Genomic DNA, 21,203 nt, shown 5'->3' with positions numbered 1-21,203 from the left:
GGGGGTGGGCCCCCATGATGTGAGTGAAGGGCGTGTGTGCCCCGCATACCCATGAAAGAGCAGAAACCGGTGTGCTGTACCGCCGCTAGGGAGGTCAGAATTGAACACAAGGCCTGTCCACATCTGGTGCACGCTCTCTCACTATTTGTCCAATCTAGGAAACAACATGTCTTCCCTCCCTGCTTCCCCCAGGCTTCCCTTCTTTCTAAAGAGATGAGACACACACATGTACCCTATCTGCCACTTCTCTCTCTCTTCAGAGCCTTTTGCTGTAAGCTCCCAGCAGGCTTCACACTGAGTGAAGTTTTACTATAGAGCTGTGCTGGACTGAGCCCTTGAGAGACGAAGTCGCCGCTCAGATTCAAATCTGCAGGGTGTAGACACTGGTGAGGAGCAAGTGGGAAAAGTAAGAGAGGACACATGCTGTTACATTTTTTTTTTTGCCAGTCCTTGGACTTGAATTCAGGGTTTGGGTGCTATGCCTGAGCCTCTTTGTGCTCAAGGTTAGTGTTCTACCACTTGAGCCACTCTGGCTTTTGCAGGGTAATTTATTAAAGAGCCTAATGGGGACTTTTCTGCCCAGACGGCTGTAAGCTGAGATCCTCAGATCTCAGCCTCTTAAGTAGCTAGGATGACAGGTGTCAGCCACCAGCACCTGGCTGCATTTACATTCCTGAAGGGCTACTTAAGCAGAATGAAGACAAGTCATGTTGACTGGGCAGCTGGTTCACGGATGCTCAAGGTTCAGAACACAGACTGGCTTACAGGAGAGATTATAGGAGCTCAGCCCAATCCCACCCCTGGAGCCTTGAAAAAGCCAACCATGAAAAGCCCACATGTTGTCATGCTACCACAGCAGCAAATACACAGCTCCCAAGAGCCAGGTGCAGCTGCCTCTAGTCTGCCTGCCACAACACTGCATCGACATCTTTTTTTTTTTGGGGGTCCAGTCATGGGGCCTGGGGCCTGAACTCTGGGCCTGGGCGCTGTCCCTCAGCTCTTCAGCTCAAGGCTAGCGCTCTACCACTTGAGCCACAGCGCCACTTCCGGCTTTTTTCTTTTTGCTTATATGGTGCTAAGGAATCGAACCCAGGGCCTCTGGCATGCAAGGCATGCGCTCTACCACTGAGCCACCTTCCCAGCCCTGCATCGACATCTTATATTAACACCACACGTGATGTGCAACCACTGTGCAGCTGGGTATGTGTACCTTCAACCAGAGTGGGCGTGGCAGGACAAACCAGGAAACAGCTGTGTATATGCATCACCCACACATGTGTACAGGTGTGACAGGACGGGCCAGGGACAGCTGGGTACATCACCCATGGAGGATGGTGCATTAGGTGTGGCTGGAGTGGAGAATGACCACTTTGGAGCTGGGTGACAGAGTCAGAAGGCAAGTGGAGCGGGGTGTGGGGAGCGGGAAGGAGGTCGGCACGGAACCCTGAGCTCTACACCCACACCCACATGCACACAGCCTGCCCCACCAGGGTGAGCCTCTTATGACACCATGACTGTGTGCTTGCAGGCTGTCCACTGGAACAGTCTCTCAGAGCCTGGCCCAAGCTGGCACACACTGACCACATGTGGGCAGCAAGCTGCAGTGACGATGAAGGGGCACCAGGCCTCAGTCTGAGCCTGGGCCATTCAAAGGGAAGGTGAACAGGAGATGTAGCCAGAAACCAGGGTGTAGTCACAGACAAGGCAACTTGCAGGGAGACAGGTGAGGTTGTGGCACAATAGGTCCATGACCAACCATGGCTCCAGGGCTTCCAGCTATGATGACGTAATGCTGTCACAGCAATCCAATGATTGAAGCCATTTAAAAAAGCAGCTACTTGAAAGCTCATCACAGGTGCAAGATTGGAGGCGCACTTCCCTGGTCCCAGGCCAGGCCCCCTGGCCCGGTGGCTCAAGTGGTAGAGCGCTATCCTTGAGCTAAAGAGACAGCACCTAGGCTAACTGAAGAGGTTTTTCTTTTCTTTTTTTTTTTTAGTATATTGCTTGCAGATATTTCTTTTTTCTTTCACTTTTTTTCCCCTCTGGTTTATTACCTGTGATCACTGATTTTGATTTTGGTACCCTTATCATGTATATAAGCTTATCTTATTTGGGGAAAAGAAGAGCAATCACAGAAATGTGGGACAAAGGGTGAAACAATGCAACAGCAATAATCACTAGACACTATGTTGGAAATGAACCTTACAACTTGGGGGAGAGCAGAGGTAGGGGGAGGGAAAGCAGGAGAAAAGGAAGGAGGGGGGTAAAACGTCAAAAAGAAATGTACTCATTGGGGCTGGGAAGGTGGTTCAGTGGTAGAGCGCTTGCCTTGCATGCCTGAGGCCCTGGGTTCAATTCCTCAGCACCACATAAGCAAAAAGAAAAAAGCCAGAAGTGGCACTCTGGCTCAAGTGGTAGAGTGCTAGCCTTGAGCTGAAGAGCTGAGGGACAGCACCCAGGCCCAGAGTTCAGGCCCGACGACCGGACCCCCCCAAAACAAGGAAATGTACTCATTATCTTACTTATGTAACTAACCCCTCTGTACATCACCTTTACAGTAAGTTTTTTTAAATTACTTCTTTATGTGTTTTATCATTAGTTTTGGAAATTAATAAATCAAAGCTTTCACTTATGAGTTTTAAATTACTGCTTAATTTTCAAATAAGAACATGTATTTCTAAAAATCAGTTAGAATTGGATTATTAATTTTTCAAACTATTTTTAAGTAAATCAGCCTAGAAAGATATACATCCTATAAAAAGTCTGATTTTTAAATGAGTGAAGTGAAAACTAGTGTCTGGTTCTTGAGTTTCCTTGGCTGATGTGAATTCAGGCCACAGCGATGGGCTTGTCCACTCACACACCTGAATTCCCAAGAGAAGTCTAGTATTTACCCATGCTATTACTCGTTCAGTTAAACTGCACAGAAATAATTTTTCTACCATGAACTAAGTGTTTTGGCTAAGAAATATCCCTATGTGCAGAGTCAAATCAAGTATCAGTGAACAGCACAATAAAGATTAAATACAGTGTGTAAACAGTTCACATGGATTAAATACAGTGCGTAAGCAGTGCATGTGGTTAAATACAGTGCGCGAGCAGTGTGCGCAGATTAAATACAGTGCATGAGCAGTGCACGCGGATTAAATACAGTGCACGAGCAGTGCACATGGATTCAATAGTGTGTGAGCAGTGAACGTGGATTAAATACAGTGTGAGCAGTGGATGCAGATTAAATTCTACCTCAGCAGCAGTGTTTGCAACACTTCCTAACATCTGCTTACATAAAGCAAAAAACTTCTTTCGTTTATTGAGGCTCCCATCTTACCAACCCTGCAGAGAACAAAGCAGTACAGGACTAGCACCACAGATGATAACCAAGAACACTGATGTGCTGCATGGACACCATTCAAGTGACATCAGGGCACTGCTGAGGAGTGTCACAGGGGCAGATGAGACCGCCGGGGATTGGGGACCACTTCAGAGGTCAATACGTCATTACGGCATACCTTGATGGTGCAGCCAAGACAACAGAGGCAGACAAGCTCTGCAACATATAGTATACCTGAGCTTTAAGTAGCTTTCATATGTAGACTGCAATCCCACAGTTGATGTTTAATAACCAGGTGCAGTTAAGTGGCTTATACGTGTAATCCCAGCTACCTGATCAGGTAGTATGTAAAACTCAAATCTCCCATTAATGGGCAAAATTCCAGACTGGAGATGTGGCCACAGTGCCTTGGTCAAGTCCTAGCCCCCCGTCAGTACCTGTGTGTGTGAGCGCACACACACACACACTCATATGCTTCCAATTCACATACACGCACACTCACAACACATACACAATTACACACACATACTTAACTTGCATGCACAGGCTCATATAGGCACACACTCACATGTGCATGTACATACACAGGCTCACACACACATGCACATGCATGAACACACACAAATAAATAATAAAACCCAAGCCCCACCTAGTCCCACTTGTCAGCTTTCGTCTGCTCGTGGCTTCGTGCTGGATGTAGCCCAGGATTTCCCGGGAGGAAGAATATGATGAAATATATGAACTCAAGAAAACCACAAGTGTGGGGGGGGGCACCATTATCACTCTGCACATATGCTACAGGTGCTACCGTTGCACGTCTGGAGGTCCTGCTACACTAGTATTGGCACTGACACAAACACCTCTCCAGTGATGACTTAGAGTGAACAGTAGCAGAGAGACTCCTACACATGCCTGAGGATTGGACGAACTATCACAGGGGTAAGAAAAATCACCGTCATCGCTGCAGGAAATTTAAACTGCACTTGCTAGTAAAACACAGGAGAAGCCATTGGTTTTGTAGGGTAATCACACTTTCCAGATATAGTTTGAGAAGATGTTTTCACGACTTACGTCGTGCCACTGTGAACAGGTTGGGTCAAGAGGCGCACTGACAGCTCTTTGGCCACTCGCTGCCACCTGCTGGCACAGCACCTTCAGGATACTGACTACAGGGATTTAAAGAAAGCAGCAACTGTGCCAGGCACCACCGGTGGCTCACTCCTATAATCCCAGCTACTCAGGAGGCTGAGATCTGAGTTGCAGTTCAAAGCCAGTCAGACAGGAAAGTCCATTAAACTCTTATCTCCACTAAACCACTAGCGCTCGCCTTGAGCTGAAGAGCTCAGGGACAGTGCCCAAGACCAGAGTTCAAGCCCCACGACCGACAAAAAGAAAAAAGAAAAGAAAACAGCAACTGTTTATCCAGAGCCAGATGGATTCCAGTGGCTCACACTTGTATCCTTGCTACTCAGAAAAGTTCAGACCAAGAACTGTGGCACCAAGTCAGCCCAGGCAGGAAATCCCATGAGACTCTTATCTCAAACAAACTAGCAAAAAGCCAAAAGTGGGTGTGTGGCTCAAGTGGCAGGTAGTCTCAGCCTTGAAGGAAAAAGCCAAGTGAGAGCATGAGGCCCTGAGTTCAAGCTCTGGTACAGGCACAGGCACATACATGCACACACAAATTTACCCAGAATAAAGGAGAAGCTTCTTATTTATTTTTTAAAAAAGAAAGTAGCACTTATTATTGACTATGTTTTCTATGTCTTATAACCATACACTATAAATAAAGTGTGACAAATTGTTTCTGCTTCTATGCAGACGCCCCACCTCTACCCCTGCTCACCTGTTGTCACACACAAACATGATTTTCCTTATGCAACACGATAGGGAAACGGCTGATAAGTATCAAGAGATTCGACAAGAAAAGCAGCAGTGGGAAAGCTCTCTTGCTACAACACAATACAAAGGACCTTTCTTTTCAATTAACCTTGAAGTGACCTCTGCCTCCACTGGGCAAAGCAGTCCAACCTTACAATCCATGTACTCTGATTGGTGACGATCCTGTGTCCAATGTCAGCACAGTACTACCTTTGTACAGAAAGAGAAACTAAGGAAGTTTCAGAATGCAATGGCAAGAGAAGCGTGTCCCACGGCGCTAAATGGGCAACAGAGAGGCACAGCCCAGAGCTACTGAGATCCAAGTCATAGGGAAATAGTGAAAAACATTCCGTGTACTGAAGAATACAAGATATATAGCAAACACGTTAAGGGTAGCTAGGATACAGCTAGAACATCAAAAGGTAATACACACAAAATAAAAGTTTGAAAATGTTAAAGGAGACCTGGGAATTCTTTTTTGAGTCAGGGTCTTGCTATGCAGGCTGGCTGGCCATGGACTCCTGAACCTGCCTCAGCCTCCCAGAGCACTAATCACAGGCGGATGCTGCCAGGCCTAGCTAGGACATCCCTTATTGAATTTTTCTCTTTAACAACGACGTGTGTACAAGATGGTGAATAAATGGTGATGCATTACATCTATCAGTACCATGACTTAACTGATACCTGCTCCTACAAATGTGTTGAGCCTGGGCCCACTGCGGTGTAACAAAAAGGCACTTCTGCCTTTGTAATTCAAGTGCCACAAAGGGAGACCGTTCCAAATTAAACGCCGCCCCCCCATTTGATCTGAGGACCTCAAAGTAATGACTGAAAATATCAATTTATTGAAGAATTATAGTACAGTCCTTAAAAAAAAGGCAGAGCTAAACTTTCAAGATTAATTCTTTAAATTAAATCTTCTGGATTATTGGGTCTCATGTATGTGCTAGGATGGTTCTGAGCCACTACTCTGCACCACACACTGGGCACCAAGTGCCCTGCGGCATTTAAAAGTCATTATTATTATACCCATACTCTATTAGGTTAAATAATATGGTAGAAAGCAAAAGTGGGTTCAAACTTGATTAATTCTAAAATACAGGTATGCCCTGCAAATCAAAGTCCAAAGCCAGCCCAGGCAGAAAAGTCTCACAGACACTATCTACAATTAATCAGCAAAATGCTGGACTGGCAGCATGCCCCCAGTGGTCAAGACCCAGGCTATAAATAGAATATCGGGCAAGAGGGGCTGGGAAGGTGGCTCAGTGGTAGAGCGCTTGCCTTGCATGCCTGAGGCCCTGGGTTCGATTCCTCAGCACCACATAAGCAAAATGAAAAAAGCCGGAAGTGGCACTGTGACTCAAGTGGTAGACCGCTAGCCTTGAGCTGAAGAGCTGAGGGACAGCGCCCAGGCCCAGAGTTCAGGCCCCACGACCGGACCCAAAAAAAAAAAAAAGAATATCGGGCAAGAATGTGAGGCCTTGAGTTTAAACACACACACACAAATCCCATGTCTTCATCACTGAAGTGCTCTGGACAGACACACCAGCATGGAAAAATTGTGGACCCCTACACCAAACATGGCTTCTGCCACAGGGGCAGAAGGCCTTCAACATCACGCTGCGTCAGGTTTCCTCCTAACAGGTACAGACAGGCACACTTACAGGTTACCCCGCCTTCTCCTCTTTCTCCACCCCTCTCTTTCTCTTTTTTCCATTTGTTCATTCTTTTCCAAGACAAGGTCTTGCTATGCTTTTTTTGTTTTTGTTTTCTGAGACAGGGCCTTGTTATGTTTGAGACAGGCTGGCCTTGAACTTACCATGCTTCTGCTTCAGACTCCCTCCTGCTGGGATTAGTCATGCATCACCATAGCAGGCTTGCATTTTCACCCCTACTCCCTCCCGCTTTCTAAAGTTTCAGCAAGGACTTATTTTAGTATACTGTAAGAACATAATGTAAGAGAGAGACAGGAGGAAAGGAGAAGCATTCCCTGCATCCCAGGCATTTTCGTAAGTAAAGCACTCGCTTTCCTTCTCTCTTAAGTGGACTTCCACATGGCCACCAGTCCACAGAGGCCAATCCTTCCACTGAGGAATCCCACAATCACGTGTTCAGAAAGGAGCCAACCCATGAGGAGAAACTGAGTCTGCCTGCCAATCCTGTCAGGGAAGAGCGGGAATTCAGCACTGCAGTGTCGCCACACTCAGTGGAGGCTCCATTGCAGAGGAGAGTGACAAAGCCACAGTCTCACCACCATTGCAGGTGGGTGCACGCCCACTGCCTGCAGGCGGGGAGCATCATGTGACCTCTGGAGATGGAACTCCTTCTCCTAGAACAACATAACCCTGCATGCCCTGCACCCCACCAGCGCCGCACTCCCTTCCCCCTCCTACATCCTCAGATGGGTGCAAGTCCCCGTTTTTTTGCCATGATTATATACTTGAAATTACACAATGGAGAAGAAACATTACCTGAAGCATTGTTGAAAAATGTCGTATTGCTTCATCATAGAGACCACTGCCAATCAACACATAAGCAATAGCTGTGCAACAAAACACAAAAATATTAGAGGGAAGAAGGAAGAGGTCTAAACAAGAATCACTAACAAACCTTTGTGATATCTCCAAGAACTAGACACAGTTAAAGAGAACTGGGAGGCAGTGAAAGAAAAAGAGATGTCGCTGAACTCTCCCTCACCACCCAGCCAGCACCTGCTGTCCACTGTAAACATCTGCCTGCCACAAGCACTGAACTCTTCCTGAGCTCATCACCCGCAGGTCCCCGAGAACCTCTGGATGTCTCTGGTCTCTATTTCAAGAACTGGTGATGGGCTTGAATGATGTCTATATGACATTGAGAAATGCCCACAATACCACAATTGTGGTATTGTGATAAACTGTGAGAAATACCACAATTCCCAATTCCTGTGAGTCAATTACCTAGCAAGAACAGAAATGAGAGGTCAAATGAATATGCCCTGATGCAATGGTGAGCTGTGGCCAATTCAGCAATGCAACCACTGCCTTTTTCTAATTTTTTTTCTATTCAAAACACAACCCAAAAGAGGCACTAAAGATGACTTGTTTAGGAAAGTGCCATTTGAGAACAGGAACCATAAAATCTTACAGCATGGTAAAAAATCTGACAAAGCTCATCCCTCTAATAAAAACCAATACATCAGAATATTCTAGGCTTCAGTTCCCTAAAATTCTTGAAAAACATTTTATCCTCAACTCCACATGACTATTTTGATCACATTTCTTTGCTAAAAATAAAAAAATGTAAAAAAAAAAAAAAAAACCTCTACTGTTACGATAGCTATAATTCTATATCCAGTGGCTGGGTACCTATCACATCCACTGGCATTAAGAGCTTGCATTCCCTGATGGTAAAAGCCATAAAAAACACTACAAGCAGGGCTGGGAAGGTGGCTCAGTGGTAGAGCGCTTGCCTTGTATGCATGAGGCCCTGGGTTCGATTCCTCAGCACTAACTCTTCATTTGTGCTGTCATTATCAGTAGCAAATGGGAATCTCTTTTGCTCTGCAATAGACTTGGCCTGGCTCTGGAAAAAAAAAAAAAAAAAAGAAAAAAAAAAAAAGAAAAGAGAGAAAAAAAAAAAAAAAAAAAGAAATGTCTGTCTTTCTTTCTTTCGTCTGCAGGACTGGAACACATTATCTGACACTTGCTTCTGCCCACTGGCTGGCACTTTACCACCTGTGCCATGCCTCCAATCCAACCAGTAGAAAAATTTAAGACCGTTCAGGCTGGGCTAGATGGTGCATACCTATAATCCTAGCTACTCAGGGGGACTGCAGGTTGGCATTAGCCAACTTGGACGAGATCTGACCTCAGCTGGTAAATGCTGGTATGCCAGTGTGTCTGTGAGCACAACTGTACAACCAGCTGTTCAACAGGACATAAGGAGAACAGTGGTGCTGACAGCCTGGCATAAACCTAAGACCTTTTAGAAAAACAGCCAAAGCAAAAAGTGCTGTTTACCTAGCAAGGGCAAGGCCCTGAGTTCAAGTCTCATACTCTCCCAAAATTCCTGTCAGATCTAAACTGCTCAAATTTCTTATTTATCTTCCTACAATCAGTCATATCTGTTGACCAAATAAAGAAGTATAAAAAAACCAATAGTGAAATTTTTGTGCTTTAGGTACATATTTAAATCTTTAAATAGCCATAACTTGGTTATTAAATTCCACTAAACATCAAATGACATTCTCAAATCTTTCCATCTAAAAGTAAACATTTTTTGAGAAAACAAAATGTTAGAAGACACTAATCCAAATATCAGACAACTATGTGAACTAAGTTCTATAAAATTCAAAGATATAAAGGAAAAACTACAGTAACTGTAATTCTGACAGAAATCTCCACTAACCAGCCACTCAAATCTGCTGGTAACAAATTATGTTGGCAGTGAGTGGCAGACTGATTTATCAGTATTTGGCTTTGAACTCAGAACCTCCACTCTGCTACTTGAGTTCTTTTTGCTCTATTATTTTTTAGACAGGGGCTTCTATTTTTGCGCATATGTTTCCTGAACTTCACACTGCAATCCTCTTGATCTCTGCCTCTCAAGTAACAGCAATTATAGGGGTGGGTAAGACCATGCCTGGCTGAAAGATGTTTTTGCAAGTAAAAATCTCTGTGACACAAGATCCTAAACCAACTCAGGACCCACGCTACTCCCAGCCTACCAGGACTCTTCATGAGAACACAATAGACCAGGCACATATAATTATTTAACCACCAGAAGGCTGGACAGGCTCCAAAGACTTCAGGAAAAACCAAGTCCGATGCACTGCCACAGCCTTCCCAAGACCTCATGAAGCTCTGCCACACTCCCCAAAGACAACCACTGAGAGGTGATATGTGGGGCTGGGAAGGTGGCTCAGTGGTAGAGTGTTTGCCTCACATGCATGAGGCCCTGGGTTCGATTCCTCAGCACCATATAAGCAGAAAAAGTCGGAAGTGGTGCTGTGGCTCAAGTGGTAGAGTGTTAGCCTTGAGCTGAAGAGCTGAGGGGCAGGGCCCAGGCCAAGTTTAGCCCCCATGACTGACAAAAAAAAAAAAACAACAACAAAGAGAGGTGACACGTGCTTTCAAAATGTCAGCTCTCCTCTGCACTAATGGGAAGGAGAGGATGCAAGCAGGGCTCAGGGCCAACAAAAAGCACATCCATTACCATAATGATCAAATGAGGAAGCAAAAATCCCTGCAGTCACCTGTGCACAGGCTGTCTGCTCATCAAGTGTGGCCTGCAAGAGTGGTCTCATTCGGCAACACAGCCCTGGCCAGCATGCTCCCAATGCGGGGGGCCCCCAACATGAGAGGTCCCAGACACAGGGGGCCCCAGACACGGGAAGCTCCCCAGACACAGGAGTATCCTGACTCAGTAGCCAGACTGTGTTTAAATGGGCCACAAGGGCATGCGCTGCATGCATGAGGCCCTGGGTTTAATTCCTCAGCACCACATAAGCAGAAAAAGCTGGAAGTGGCGCTGTGGCTCAACTGGTAAAGTGTTAGCCTTGAGCTGAAGAGCTCAGGGACAGCACTCAGGCCCATGATGGACAAAACATAAAATAAAATAAAAATAAATGGGCCACGAACAGATCAACCTCAAAGCTCCTGTGCACATCTGGATTCACTTTTGCATGCACACCCTCAGGCCCAGTAGTTATGTACCCACCTTGGGAATAAAGTTAAATGTGGCTATTTTACCACAAAGAAGACTGAGGCAGCTAAGGCATTGGTGGCTCAGACCTATAATCCTAGCTATTCAGAGACGAGGATCTGAGAATCATGGTTCAAAGCCAGCCCAGGCAAGAAAGTGAGATTCCCATCTCCAGTTAGCCAGCAAAAAGGCAGAAGTGGTGGTATGGCTCCAGTACTGGCCTAAATGTGAGAGCATAAGGCCCTAAATTCAAGCTCCAGTACTGGCTGGTGCGTACACACACACACACACACACACACATCAGTTCTGTGGCTTGACTCTGCACTCGCTGCTTTATGCTTTGCCACTGAGGAGTGGAAACTGCTCAGGGACCATGACAGCCAGCGTCCATCTCCACAGCAGGCAGGGCTTAAAGCCCTTACTGACCATCCGTCCAAGCTACTTCTGGGCAAGATCCAAAAGGCCCAATGGCAGAGCCTGTCCATGTTCTGCCCCCTCTCCTCCCTGCCTCCCTGATCACATCTGAGCACAAGCCCTAGACACACTACAAGAACATTCCCAGATTCAAATCTTACCTAACTCTTCATTTGTGCTGTCATTATCAGTAGCAAATGGGAATCTCTTTTGCTCTGCAATAGACTTGGCCTGGCTCTGGAAAAAAAAAAAAAAAGAAGAGAAAAGAAAGAAAGAAAGAAGAGAAAAGAAAAAAGAATAAAGTATGTGTTTATAACTCTTGTTTTTGTGCAGTACTGAGGCTAGAATGCGGCCTCATGCTCTCACCTGACTTCTTTTCTTTCCATTCAAGGCTGGTATTCTACCACTTGAGCCACACCTCTACTTCTACCTTTTACTGGTTAATTGGACTAAGAATTTCATAAACTTTTCTGCCCCAACTATCTTCAAACTACAATTCTCAGCCTCCTGAGTAGCTATATGTACAGGCCCAAACCACTATTGCCTGGCTTTAAACATGTTCTTTCACACACACATAACCTTGACTAATGAAGGAAAAGCATGTATTTAAAAATCTGCATTTAAAAATCTATTCAATAGCTAGCTATTTATTTACTTATTGCCAGTCCTAGGGCTTGAATTCAGGCCTGGGCACTGTCCCTGAGCTTCTTTTGCTCACTTGAGCAACAACACCACTTCTGGCCTTTTCTGTTTATGTGGTACTGAGGAATCGAACCCAGGGCTTCATGCATGCTAGGCAAGCACTCTGCCCCTAAGCCAACTTCTCAGCCCAAAATCTGTATTTAAATTTTTTAAGTTACATTTTGCTTAAATGAAAGCAAGAAAGTATCTGCTTTAAGTCATATTAATGATAGGGGAGTGGGTCTCACTAACTTGCCCAGGCTGATCTCAAACTTGTGATCCTACTGAGCCAAAAGGATATTCTTAGGGGAGGAACACCAGGGTGCAATGCTCTGTGCCTCTGATCATATGAACTAGTATTTACCAAAGTGAATGTTTTTTTAAAAACCTGTGATCCTTCCTCAACCTCTTTTTCATTGTTGTTACTAAGGAGTTGTACAAGAGGCCACAACTCCAGGAGTCAGGTTATGAGCGCAGTGCTTCTTAGTCCATGTCTCCCTTCCGTCCTTCTTCCATCTCCCCTCTTACCCCTACCCACCAAGGCACGGCTCATTTTTCACATGGTGTACACTGAATTCTGTGACTGCATTTGCTTACCCTCCCTCCCTCCACTCTTGTGCCCCTCTTCGCACCCTCAAAACATGTTTCCACTTCCTGGCATCCATTTGATAGAAGGTACCTTCAGTGGTTTAGGAATTACACTTTCAGATTCTTTCCCTTGGTATACTTCCTTTAGCCAATTTTAGCCCTGTAATTATGCCTAGTTGTATTTTAGATATAACATCCATAAATGAGAGTAAGCTTGTGCTGTTTGTCTCTCTGAGCCTGGCTTACCTCACTTAACATCATTTGCTCTAGGACCATTTCCCTGAAAATGACATATTATTCTTTCTGATGGCTGTGTCAAATTCTGTTGTGTGTAACTATCCACTCATCTGTTACAGGGCATCCTGGGCTGTTTCCTTATCTTGGCTATTGTGAATAGTTCAGCAGTGAACATGGATGTACAGGTGTCTTTACAGTATCTTGGCTTGTAATGCTCTGGTACAACTGGATCATAGGAAAGTTCTATGTTTTGTGAGGTTTTTTGGTTGGTCATGGGGCTTGAACTCAGGACCCAGGCATTGTCTGAGCTTTTTCACTCAAGGCAAGTGCTTTACCACTTTGAGCGACAGTGCAATTTATTGGCGATAAGAGTCTCATGGACTTTCCTGCCTGGGTTGGCTTCGAACCGTGACCCTCAAATCGCAGCCTCTCGCGTAGCTAGGATCACAGACGTGTGCCACCTGCACCCAGCTATGCTTAGTTTTTGAGGAACCTTCAGACTGCTGTCCAGAATGGTTGTACTAGTTCACATTCCCACCAGCAGTGGGGGTTTCTTTATCCCCCTGTATCCCTGCCAGCATTTGTTGTACAAATTCTTGATGACAGCCAATCTTCCTGGGGTGAGATGGAATCTCAACATGGTTTTGATTTGCATTTCTTTTATGGCCAGGGTGTTGAGCATTTACTCAAGTGTTTATTGGCCATTCTTACTTCTAAGAAGTCTCTATTTAGCTATCTTTCTTATTTATTAAGTTATTAATTGGGGAGGGGGTAAGTCTCTTAGCTCCTTGCTCCTTGTATGTTTTGGCTATTAGGCTTTTGTCAGATATATAGCTGCCTCTTACCTCTTAAGTACCCAAGATTACAGGAATATGCCACCACACTTGGCAAAATACTGGGTTTTAAACTCTAAACATATTTCAGAAGCACAAAGTGCAAGCTGGACAGAGAAGATGGCATAAAGGACAAAGCAACAAGACATCCTACTGAATAAAGCGTAGCAAGTCATGAACAGGACTGTTCCAAAGCTGCAGCAGGCTGAGCTCCAATGAAACCCCACGGACAAATGGAGAGCTAAAAAACCCAAAGGGGAACTAGGAGAGCAAGGTAGAGTCGCTGGCAGGGTTCAGATGTAGTTCTCATACTGCATCTGTCTGTGACACGGTGGCGGCTCCAGCATGTCTTGGAGGAAGTTAGGTCTGATGACACAAGTCTGCCATCACACCAGAACCTCTGAGTGTCAGCAGGAACTTGACACAACACAGTAAAGTCCAAACTCCCTACCGGAGTTAGCAGGCTAGTTCAAGATTCACACTAACTCACACTTGTATTCAAGAAAAGCTGGGTCAGGGAGAAGCCACTTTCAGATTCTTTCCTTTGGTATACTTCCTTTAGCCAATTTTTGTTTGTGTGTACATGCATAGAGCCCTGTAATCATGCCTAGTTGTATTTTAGATATAACATCCATAAATGAGAGTAAGCTTGTGCTGTTTGTCTCTCTGAGCCTGGCTTACCTCATTTAACATCATTTGCTCTAGGACCATTTCCCTGAAAATGACACTCTGAATTTAGAGGACAGAACCAAGTGGCCAGCCATCTATGGATTCTTCTTTTCTGAGAGCTGCAGGACAGGAGTCCACGGGCAGGCAGTGGAGGAATGACTCAGCAGGCCCTCTTCTGGCTAATGTATATGCAGGCAGCATGAAGAAGGCCAGCCACCGCGGCCACCTGGTCTCAGGGATCCAAACAGTAAGTTACAAAGTACTGCCATTCACAATCCAAAGTTAATGTTCAAATAGAGAGGTACCGGTTTGCAAATAGGTCAAGAGTGAGCTAGCTCATAAAAACACAAGCCACAAACGGGAGGACACAAGGCAGAGAGTGCCCATACCAGGAAGCTCACGTCTTACTCCATCCCCTCCAGAAAGCTGACATACATCTACGCGTCCCACTTCCAGGCCACCCCCATGGTTAGAAGCTCCCCCTGCAGCCTGCCCGGACGGAGCCCATCAGCCTTCCTCAAGGTGCAGCACCGACCAGTGCCACCTACTAGTGCCATATGGTGGGACAGGACCACATCACATGTCAATAGTTCACTCTTTTTTTGTTCATTCTTTCATTCATTCATTCACTCATTCATCAATTTACATTTTAAAAAGATTCTTGCCACACAGCCAAGATGGATCCCAAGCTATGTAGCCCAGGCTGGCCTCAAATTCCTGATTGTCCTGCCTCAGCCTCCTGAGTGCTAGGATTACAGGAATGCACCACGACACTCAGCCCAGTAGTACTCTCTGAAACAGGAAACGTGACCCAAGGAACCACTTAAATCACTACCAAGAAGAAGGGCTCTCAGAACTCCTGAGAATCTAACTGCAGGGTTATCTAGTTTCTACCTGAACACTTGTAGTGATTTAGGACATTTAATGCAAAAGTTTGTGCACATAATCCAGCTGACTGCTAGGCAGTGAGCCTGGAAAAAACAGTGGGTCTTTCTCTTGTTTGCAACTTGTAAGCACCTTCAACAGTTCCAACAGGAAAGGCAAAGCTCTGAAGAACAGTGAGTACTGTCAAGAAATCCATAAGCAAAATCTATGGAAATATCAAGAGGACAGGCATGGTGAGCAGCGTTAGCCCTGGGCACACAAGAGCTCTACTTCAGTTAGGTGTGAGCAAAAGGCCGCAGGCCAGAGGAAAACACATCAACACGGACAAGCAGACACACGGCAGGTGTGCTCACAAGAACAAGCCAGTTCCAGGCCCTCAGCCCCCAAGTGAAGGAGTTCCTTTACAGAGCAGTTAACACACACACACACACACACACACACACACACACACACAAAGCTACAAAAGATCCTAGCTACTCAGGAGGCTGAGATCTGAGAATTGAGGTTCAAAGCCAGCCCAGGCTGAAAAGTTCCTGTGAGACTCGTCTCCAATAAACTATTCAAAAAAGCTGGAAGTGGTACTGTGGCTCAAGTGGTAGAACACTAGCCTTGAGCATGAAGAGGTTCAGGGACAGCACCCAGCCTTGAGTTCAAGCCCCAGGATAGGCAGGAAAAAAAAAAAGCTGGAAAAATAAAATAATATCTGCAAATTCAGACCCCTAAAAATAAAATCTGGTTATGACCTCTCCTGTACTCCTTCTAGCCTAAAGTCAAAGATCCAAAATGACCAACTATAGAACTCCTAAGTCATAGCAACTGACCAAATATTGAATGACCAATCCTTATCTTTTGCCCAACTCCTAATCAGCATGAGAGGCGATCTCTGCCTTTGGCACACACACGGTGGTGCACACAGGAAAAGGAGGGGTGGAGAGAGGATACATACCAGAATTTTTTCAGTGTTGAGAGAAAGCAAGGAGTCACAGGAAGGGGATCCTTTAGGTTCACAGTCAGACTCATGGAAGTTCAAAAAGGAAGACTCTGAAAAACAAACAGCCTATGTTAGTCCCATCATAAATTAAGTGTCTAACTATACACTGAAATTTTAGCAACACAAAACCACAATAAAGAAGTGTAAGAAACACTAGAACTGTGTGCACACATCCTGCACACTCACTAATGACCGTCTTTTGCCTACCCTGGACAGTGAGGTGAGGGTCAGGCAAGCCGTGATGTCCCTATGGCTACAGAACCTGCGCAGGTTCAGCACCATGTAATCACATGGGGTAGAAGGGGGGGTGCATCACTGCCGCTTCTTCCAGGTAGATGTTGCTTATCTGACAGCCTTCACCTTAGGTTAGCATGTACATGCATACGTGTGTATGCGTGCGCGCGTGCGCACACACACACACACACACAAAATCCCAAGCCAGGGAGATCCAATATTAGAAGACATACACTAAAAAGTGTATGGCTTGCAGTAAGTGTTGTATAGAGTATATGAACAATTCAGACAACTAAACAAGACAACCAGTTCAAAAATGGGCAATTCAATTCTAAAGATCCACAAATAGACACTGAGCATACGAAATGACTCTACATCATTACACGAGAAATGTGAATTAAGCCATAAAGACAGCCTCCTCATACCCAATATGGTGACAAGAAAAAAAGAGTAAAAGGGGAAAGGAGAAGGGAGGAACTGGGTGTTGGCGGCTCATGCCTCTAACCCTAACTTCTCAGGAGGTAGGGTTAGGAGAATCATAGCTCAAAGGCAATGGAGCAATAAAGTCTGCAATACTCTAGCTCAAACTTAACCCAACAAAAGAGCTGAGGGGAAGTTGTAGTTCTAGGGGTGAGTGTCAGTCATGAGTAAAAAGCTGAATAACAGAACTAGGCCCTCACCTCATCCCTCAGTACCAACACACACACACACACACACACACACACACACACACGCACATGCACACACATACACACACTCACACTAATAATACATTAATTAAGGAATTAACTAAGAAAAAAGAAAAACAAGTCTGGTAGAGATGTGGAGAAAATGGAAAACTTGCTCGTAGGAATATAAAATGGTACAGTCACTATGGAACCAGAATAGCAATTCCTAAACAAGTTAAACACAGAATCACTATCTCAGAAAAGATAAGAAGGGAGGGAGGGAGGGAGGGGGGAGGGAAGGAGGGAGGGAGGGAGGGAGAAAGAGAGAGCAAGAACACACAATACAATTAGTATGCTTATTACAGTTTGAATGGGTGGATGAATGGGTGAATTGCGGTTTAGCTTTAGGAGGAAGAACAGGAACAGAAACTCTTTTTTAATGGACAAGTCATAAACAGCCTGGACCTTACCTGCAGAAGTCTAATTAAGATAGGTGTAAGATACCCCCAAATTGGGCTGGGAAGGTGGCTCAGTGGTAGAGCGCTTGCCTTGCATGCATGAAGCCCTGGGTTCAATTCCTCAGTACCACATACACAGAAAAACCCAGAAGTGGCACTGTGGCTCAAGTGGTAGAATGCTAGCCTTGAGCAAAAACAACTCAGGGACAGGGCCCAGGCCCTGAGTTTAAGCCTCAGGACTGGCCAAAAAGATACCCCCAAATCACACGTTCAGAGATTAAATGCCTTCTTACTAGAGGTCTCCTTGGCTACCTCATTGAATAGCTCCCTGATATTAACCCCTACCACCTTGCCCCTTTCTCAACTTCATTCAAGGCAGACAACACAGGCCTATCTATATGGATTTGTTTCCTCTTCAGGACATCAGCTCCAACACCTACAACCACCACCATCTACAGACACAGGCTCCAATATCTACAACCACCATCTACAAGACACAGGCTCCAACACCTACCACCACCTACATCTACAAGACACGGGCTCCAACATCTACCACCACCTATAGCTACAAGACACGGGCTCCAATATCTACCACCAATATCTACAATGCAATAGCATCAGGCAGGCACACAAATAAATTTTAGTTCTACAATCCAAGATATTAGGATCAGTTAAACACCCTAATACAGAGTCAAATCTCAAAATTCAGACATTATTTAAAAACATAGCTTCCAAAAAATAAAGTTTATGGGTGTAGGCTTTTGTCATGTTAGTAGAAATCATGCTAATATGTCAATATTTCTGAGGCCAGGCTCAGATCTGGGCTTTCTTCCCCGTGGGATAACCTCACCTCAGCAACCTCTAGGAAGAAATGGAGATAAACTCAAGACCCATTTCAGCATCAACAGAATGCATGGAAGCCAGTGGAGAACATGGGCAAAAACACACCATTATTTCCTCCCACACTACAAACTGAAAGCAAGACCACAGTAATAATTTTTAAAACTTTTATTCTAAAAGTACATACAATACAGTGCTCACTTTTTTTCTAAGAGTAAGGGTATTTTCTCTGCAGGAGAATAGAGGATCCTAAGCTGTGGTATACAAACTTCCATACTAAGAAAGAGATGCAAAAATGTGCAGGGAAAGGTGTGAGGGACCATTAACATGTACAACTGAGGCAAAATGCTGGGCTCGCTTGTGTGTGGCGGTGGATCTGAGCAAGGCTGAGACCCAGGGTGCACTTGTGTGTGGCAGTGGATCTCAACGAGACTGAGACCCAGGGTGCATTTGTGTGTGGCAGTGGATCTGAATGAGGCTTAGGCCAAGACCTGAGGCACACCTGTGTGCAGCACGGATCTGAGTGAGGCTGAGACATGGGGCACACTTGTGTGCAGCATGGATCTGAGCGAGGCTGAGACACGGGGCACACTTGTGTGTAGTGTAGATCAAAGCAAGGCCGAGGCTTGTGTAGTGTGGATCTAAGTGAGGCTGAGACATGGGGCACACTTGTGCGCAGTGTGGATCTGAACAAGGCCAAGGCTGGTGTGCAGCGTGGATCTGAGTGAGGCTGAGACCCAGGGCACACTTGTGCAGTGTGGATTTGAGCAAGGCTGAGGCTGAGACCCAGGGCACACTTGTGCACAGTGTGGATCTGAGTGAGGCAGTTCCCTGGACCAGGACTCCACTGGGTGGCACTGTGCCTGTGCCACAGGACAACCTTCAGACAGATGGGCTCCCCCAGCAGCTGTGTATGTGCCCCTGCAATCAACAGGGGTGGGGGCTGCCAGGGAGACAGTGCCTTCTGCTCATCAGAGCCTGTGCAGGCTCCCATGCAGCTCTCTGTCCTCGGCAGCTTCATGAAGCATCCTGCAAAGTTCCTGTGTGGCTCTGTTTGCCCTTGGCTCTGGCTCTGCCCTTATATGAAGAAGTCAATCAAGTGACAATGAGATCTCATTCACCTGACTGAAAAGTTCATCAATTCTGGACCCTGGATGACTCAGACTTGGCTCTCCCAAGGGGGCTGCAGATGCACACCACCAGCCTTCCCTCGGGCCGAGTCACCATTACTGTACACCCCAAGTTTATCCCTTCCTCTGAGAACAGAGGACTGGGGCAGGCTTCATACAGCCTGGTCCCTCCATAACTGCCCAGGATGAAGAGAAAGGCAAGAGGTACTTCTACAACAGAGACACTCTTGTCACATAATAAACCAGCATAGCTACAGGAAACAGTGGGAACCTTGGGGATGTCTCCTCAGTGCCATGGGCAGCTAGTGAGCATGCTACCAGGCCAGGTCTGGAGACCCCTGTAACTAATCTGCAGGTTTACTTTAAACTCCCAACTAAGACCAGCATTTCAATGAGGACACACAAAGTAAAAACTAAAGTATCTAAGCACAGTACACACGCAAAGCTTCAGTGTTCTTTCTTGAAAGCAGAGAATATCATGCACTCCTCCATGAGGAGGCAGGGAGGACAGAAAGTCTCCTTCAGGTGCCTACTTGATGAGAAATTCCCTCTCAAGACCTGGCGGACACTAACACAAGACAGTCTTCCTAACACTGGCATGATCCTGACACTCCGAAACTGCTGGAGACAAAAGCCATCTGGACTTCTCCTCCTCAGCTGGGATCCTGGGAGCCTGTGGTTTCACTGCACGTCAGTTTCCTCATGTGTGAGAAGTGCTGTCATCCAGGGAGGTGTCCGTGGCCTTTCTGACAGCCGAGCCCTCAAGGCCACCAACGGGGAGGGCTTAGGACTGCGCTGGGCTTACGGCCAGCTCAGGTTCTGGTCTCCCCTCACGGCGTCCTGTGAGTGAAGTGAGACCCGAAGGGACTGGGGTGAAGTCCTCCATTCACAGGAGACGATGCTGCGGACAAAGGTCCGCCGGCTGGGGGGTACGGGTGACACTGGGGCAGGGACCGCATTTGGAGGGCGGCACTGGCCAGTCACCTTCACTGCCCACAGCCAAGGCCACGCACAAAGCGCAGCCTGCGGGGGAGGGGAGGAGGGCATTGGCTGGGAGGGGTCACTGCCTGCGCGAGAGGGGCACTGCCTGTGTGAGGGGGGGAGTGCTGCCAGCGTGAGGGAGGACGTTGCCTGCGGAGGGGGCGCTGCCTGCGGGGGGGGGGGCTGCCTGCGGAGGGGGGGCGCTGCCTGCGTAAGGGAGGGTGCTGCTGTGGGGGGTGAGTGCTGCCTGTGGAGGGGGGCGCTGCCTGCGGAGGGGGCGCTGCCTGTGTGAGGGGGGCGCTGCCTGCGGAGGGGGAGCGCTGCCTGTGTGAGGGGGGGCGCTGCCTGCGGGGGAGGGGGAGCGCTGCCTGAGGGGGGGAGCGCTGCCTGCGTGAGGGGGGGAATGCGGCCTCCCCACGTGGGCGGCAGTGACGAGGTCGGCGTGAGCCTTTCCTCCACGAGCAACACGGGAATCCTCAAGTCTCACCCCCACTAAACATAAAGAACCGCCGTCAGGTGCGAGCTGAGGGATGAGGCCCAGGCCAAGGGCCCCGGGGCGGGGGGGAGGGGAGAGGTGGCTGGATGGCCCGGCCGGCCTTCCCAACAGAGCCCGCGCCACTGCCACGCACCGCTCCCGGGCCTGAGGCGCGGGCCGGCCGGCCTTCCCCCGTGAAGACCGTGAGGACCGGGGCCGGCGGGG

At 46.9% G+C, this 21,203-nt stretch overlaps 1 protein-coding gene across 1 annotated transcript in view; it reads right to left on the bottom strand.

Annotated features, from left to right (window-relative positions):
- Window positions 1-11,481, bottom strand: part of Ttc13 (tetratricopeptide repeat domain 13) — a 54,224-nt gene extending 42,743 nt beyond the window's left edge. The window contains exons 1-2 of the mRNA XM_013014751.1: window positions 11,470-11,481; window positions 7,681-7,751 (exon numbers count right to left, since the gene is read on the bottom strand). Of these exons, the coding sequence (XP_012870205.1) occupies window positions 7,681-7,689 (9 nt within the window). The 5' untranslated portion in view covers window positions 7,690-7,751; window positions 11,470-11,481. The remainder of the gene's footprint in view (window positions 1-7,680; window positions 7,752-11,469) is intronic.
- Window positions 11,482-21,203: the final 9,722 nt, after the last annotated feature.

This window comes from Dipodomys ordii, unplaced genomic scaffold (genome assembly GCF_000151885.1).
Source record: "Dipodomys ordii isolate 6190 unplaced genomic scaffold, Dord_2.0 Scaffold24, whole genome shotgun sequence".
NCBI lineage: Eukaryota > Metazoa > Chordata > Mammalia > Rodentia > Heteromyidae > Dipodomys > Dipodomys ordii.
The sequence above is the reverse complement of the archived record's forward strand: the minus strand, read 5'-3'. Positions and strand labels throughout refer to the sequence as shown.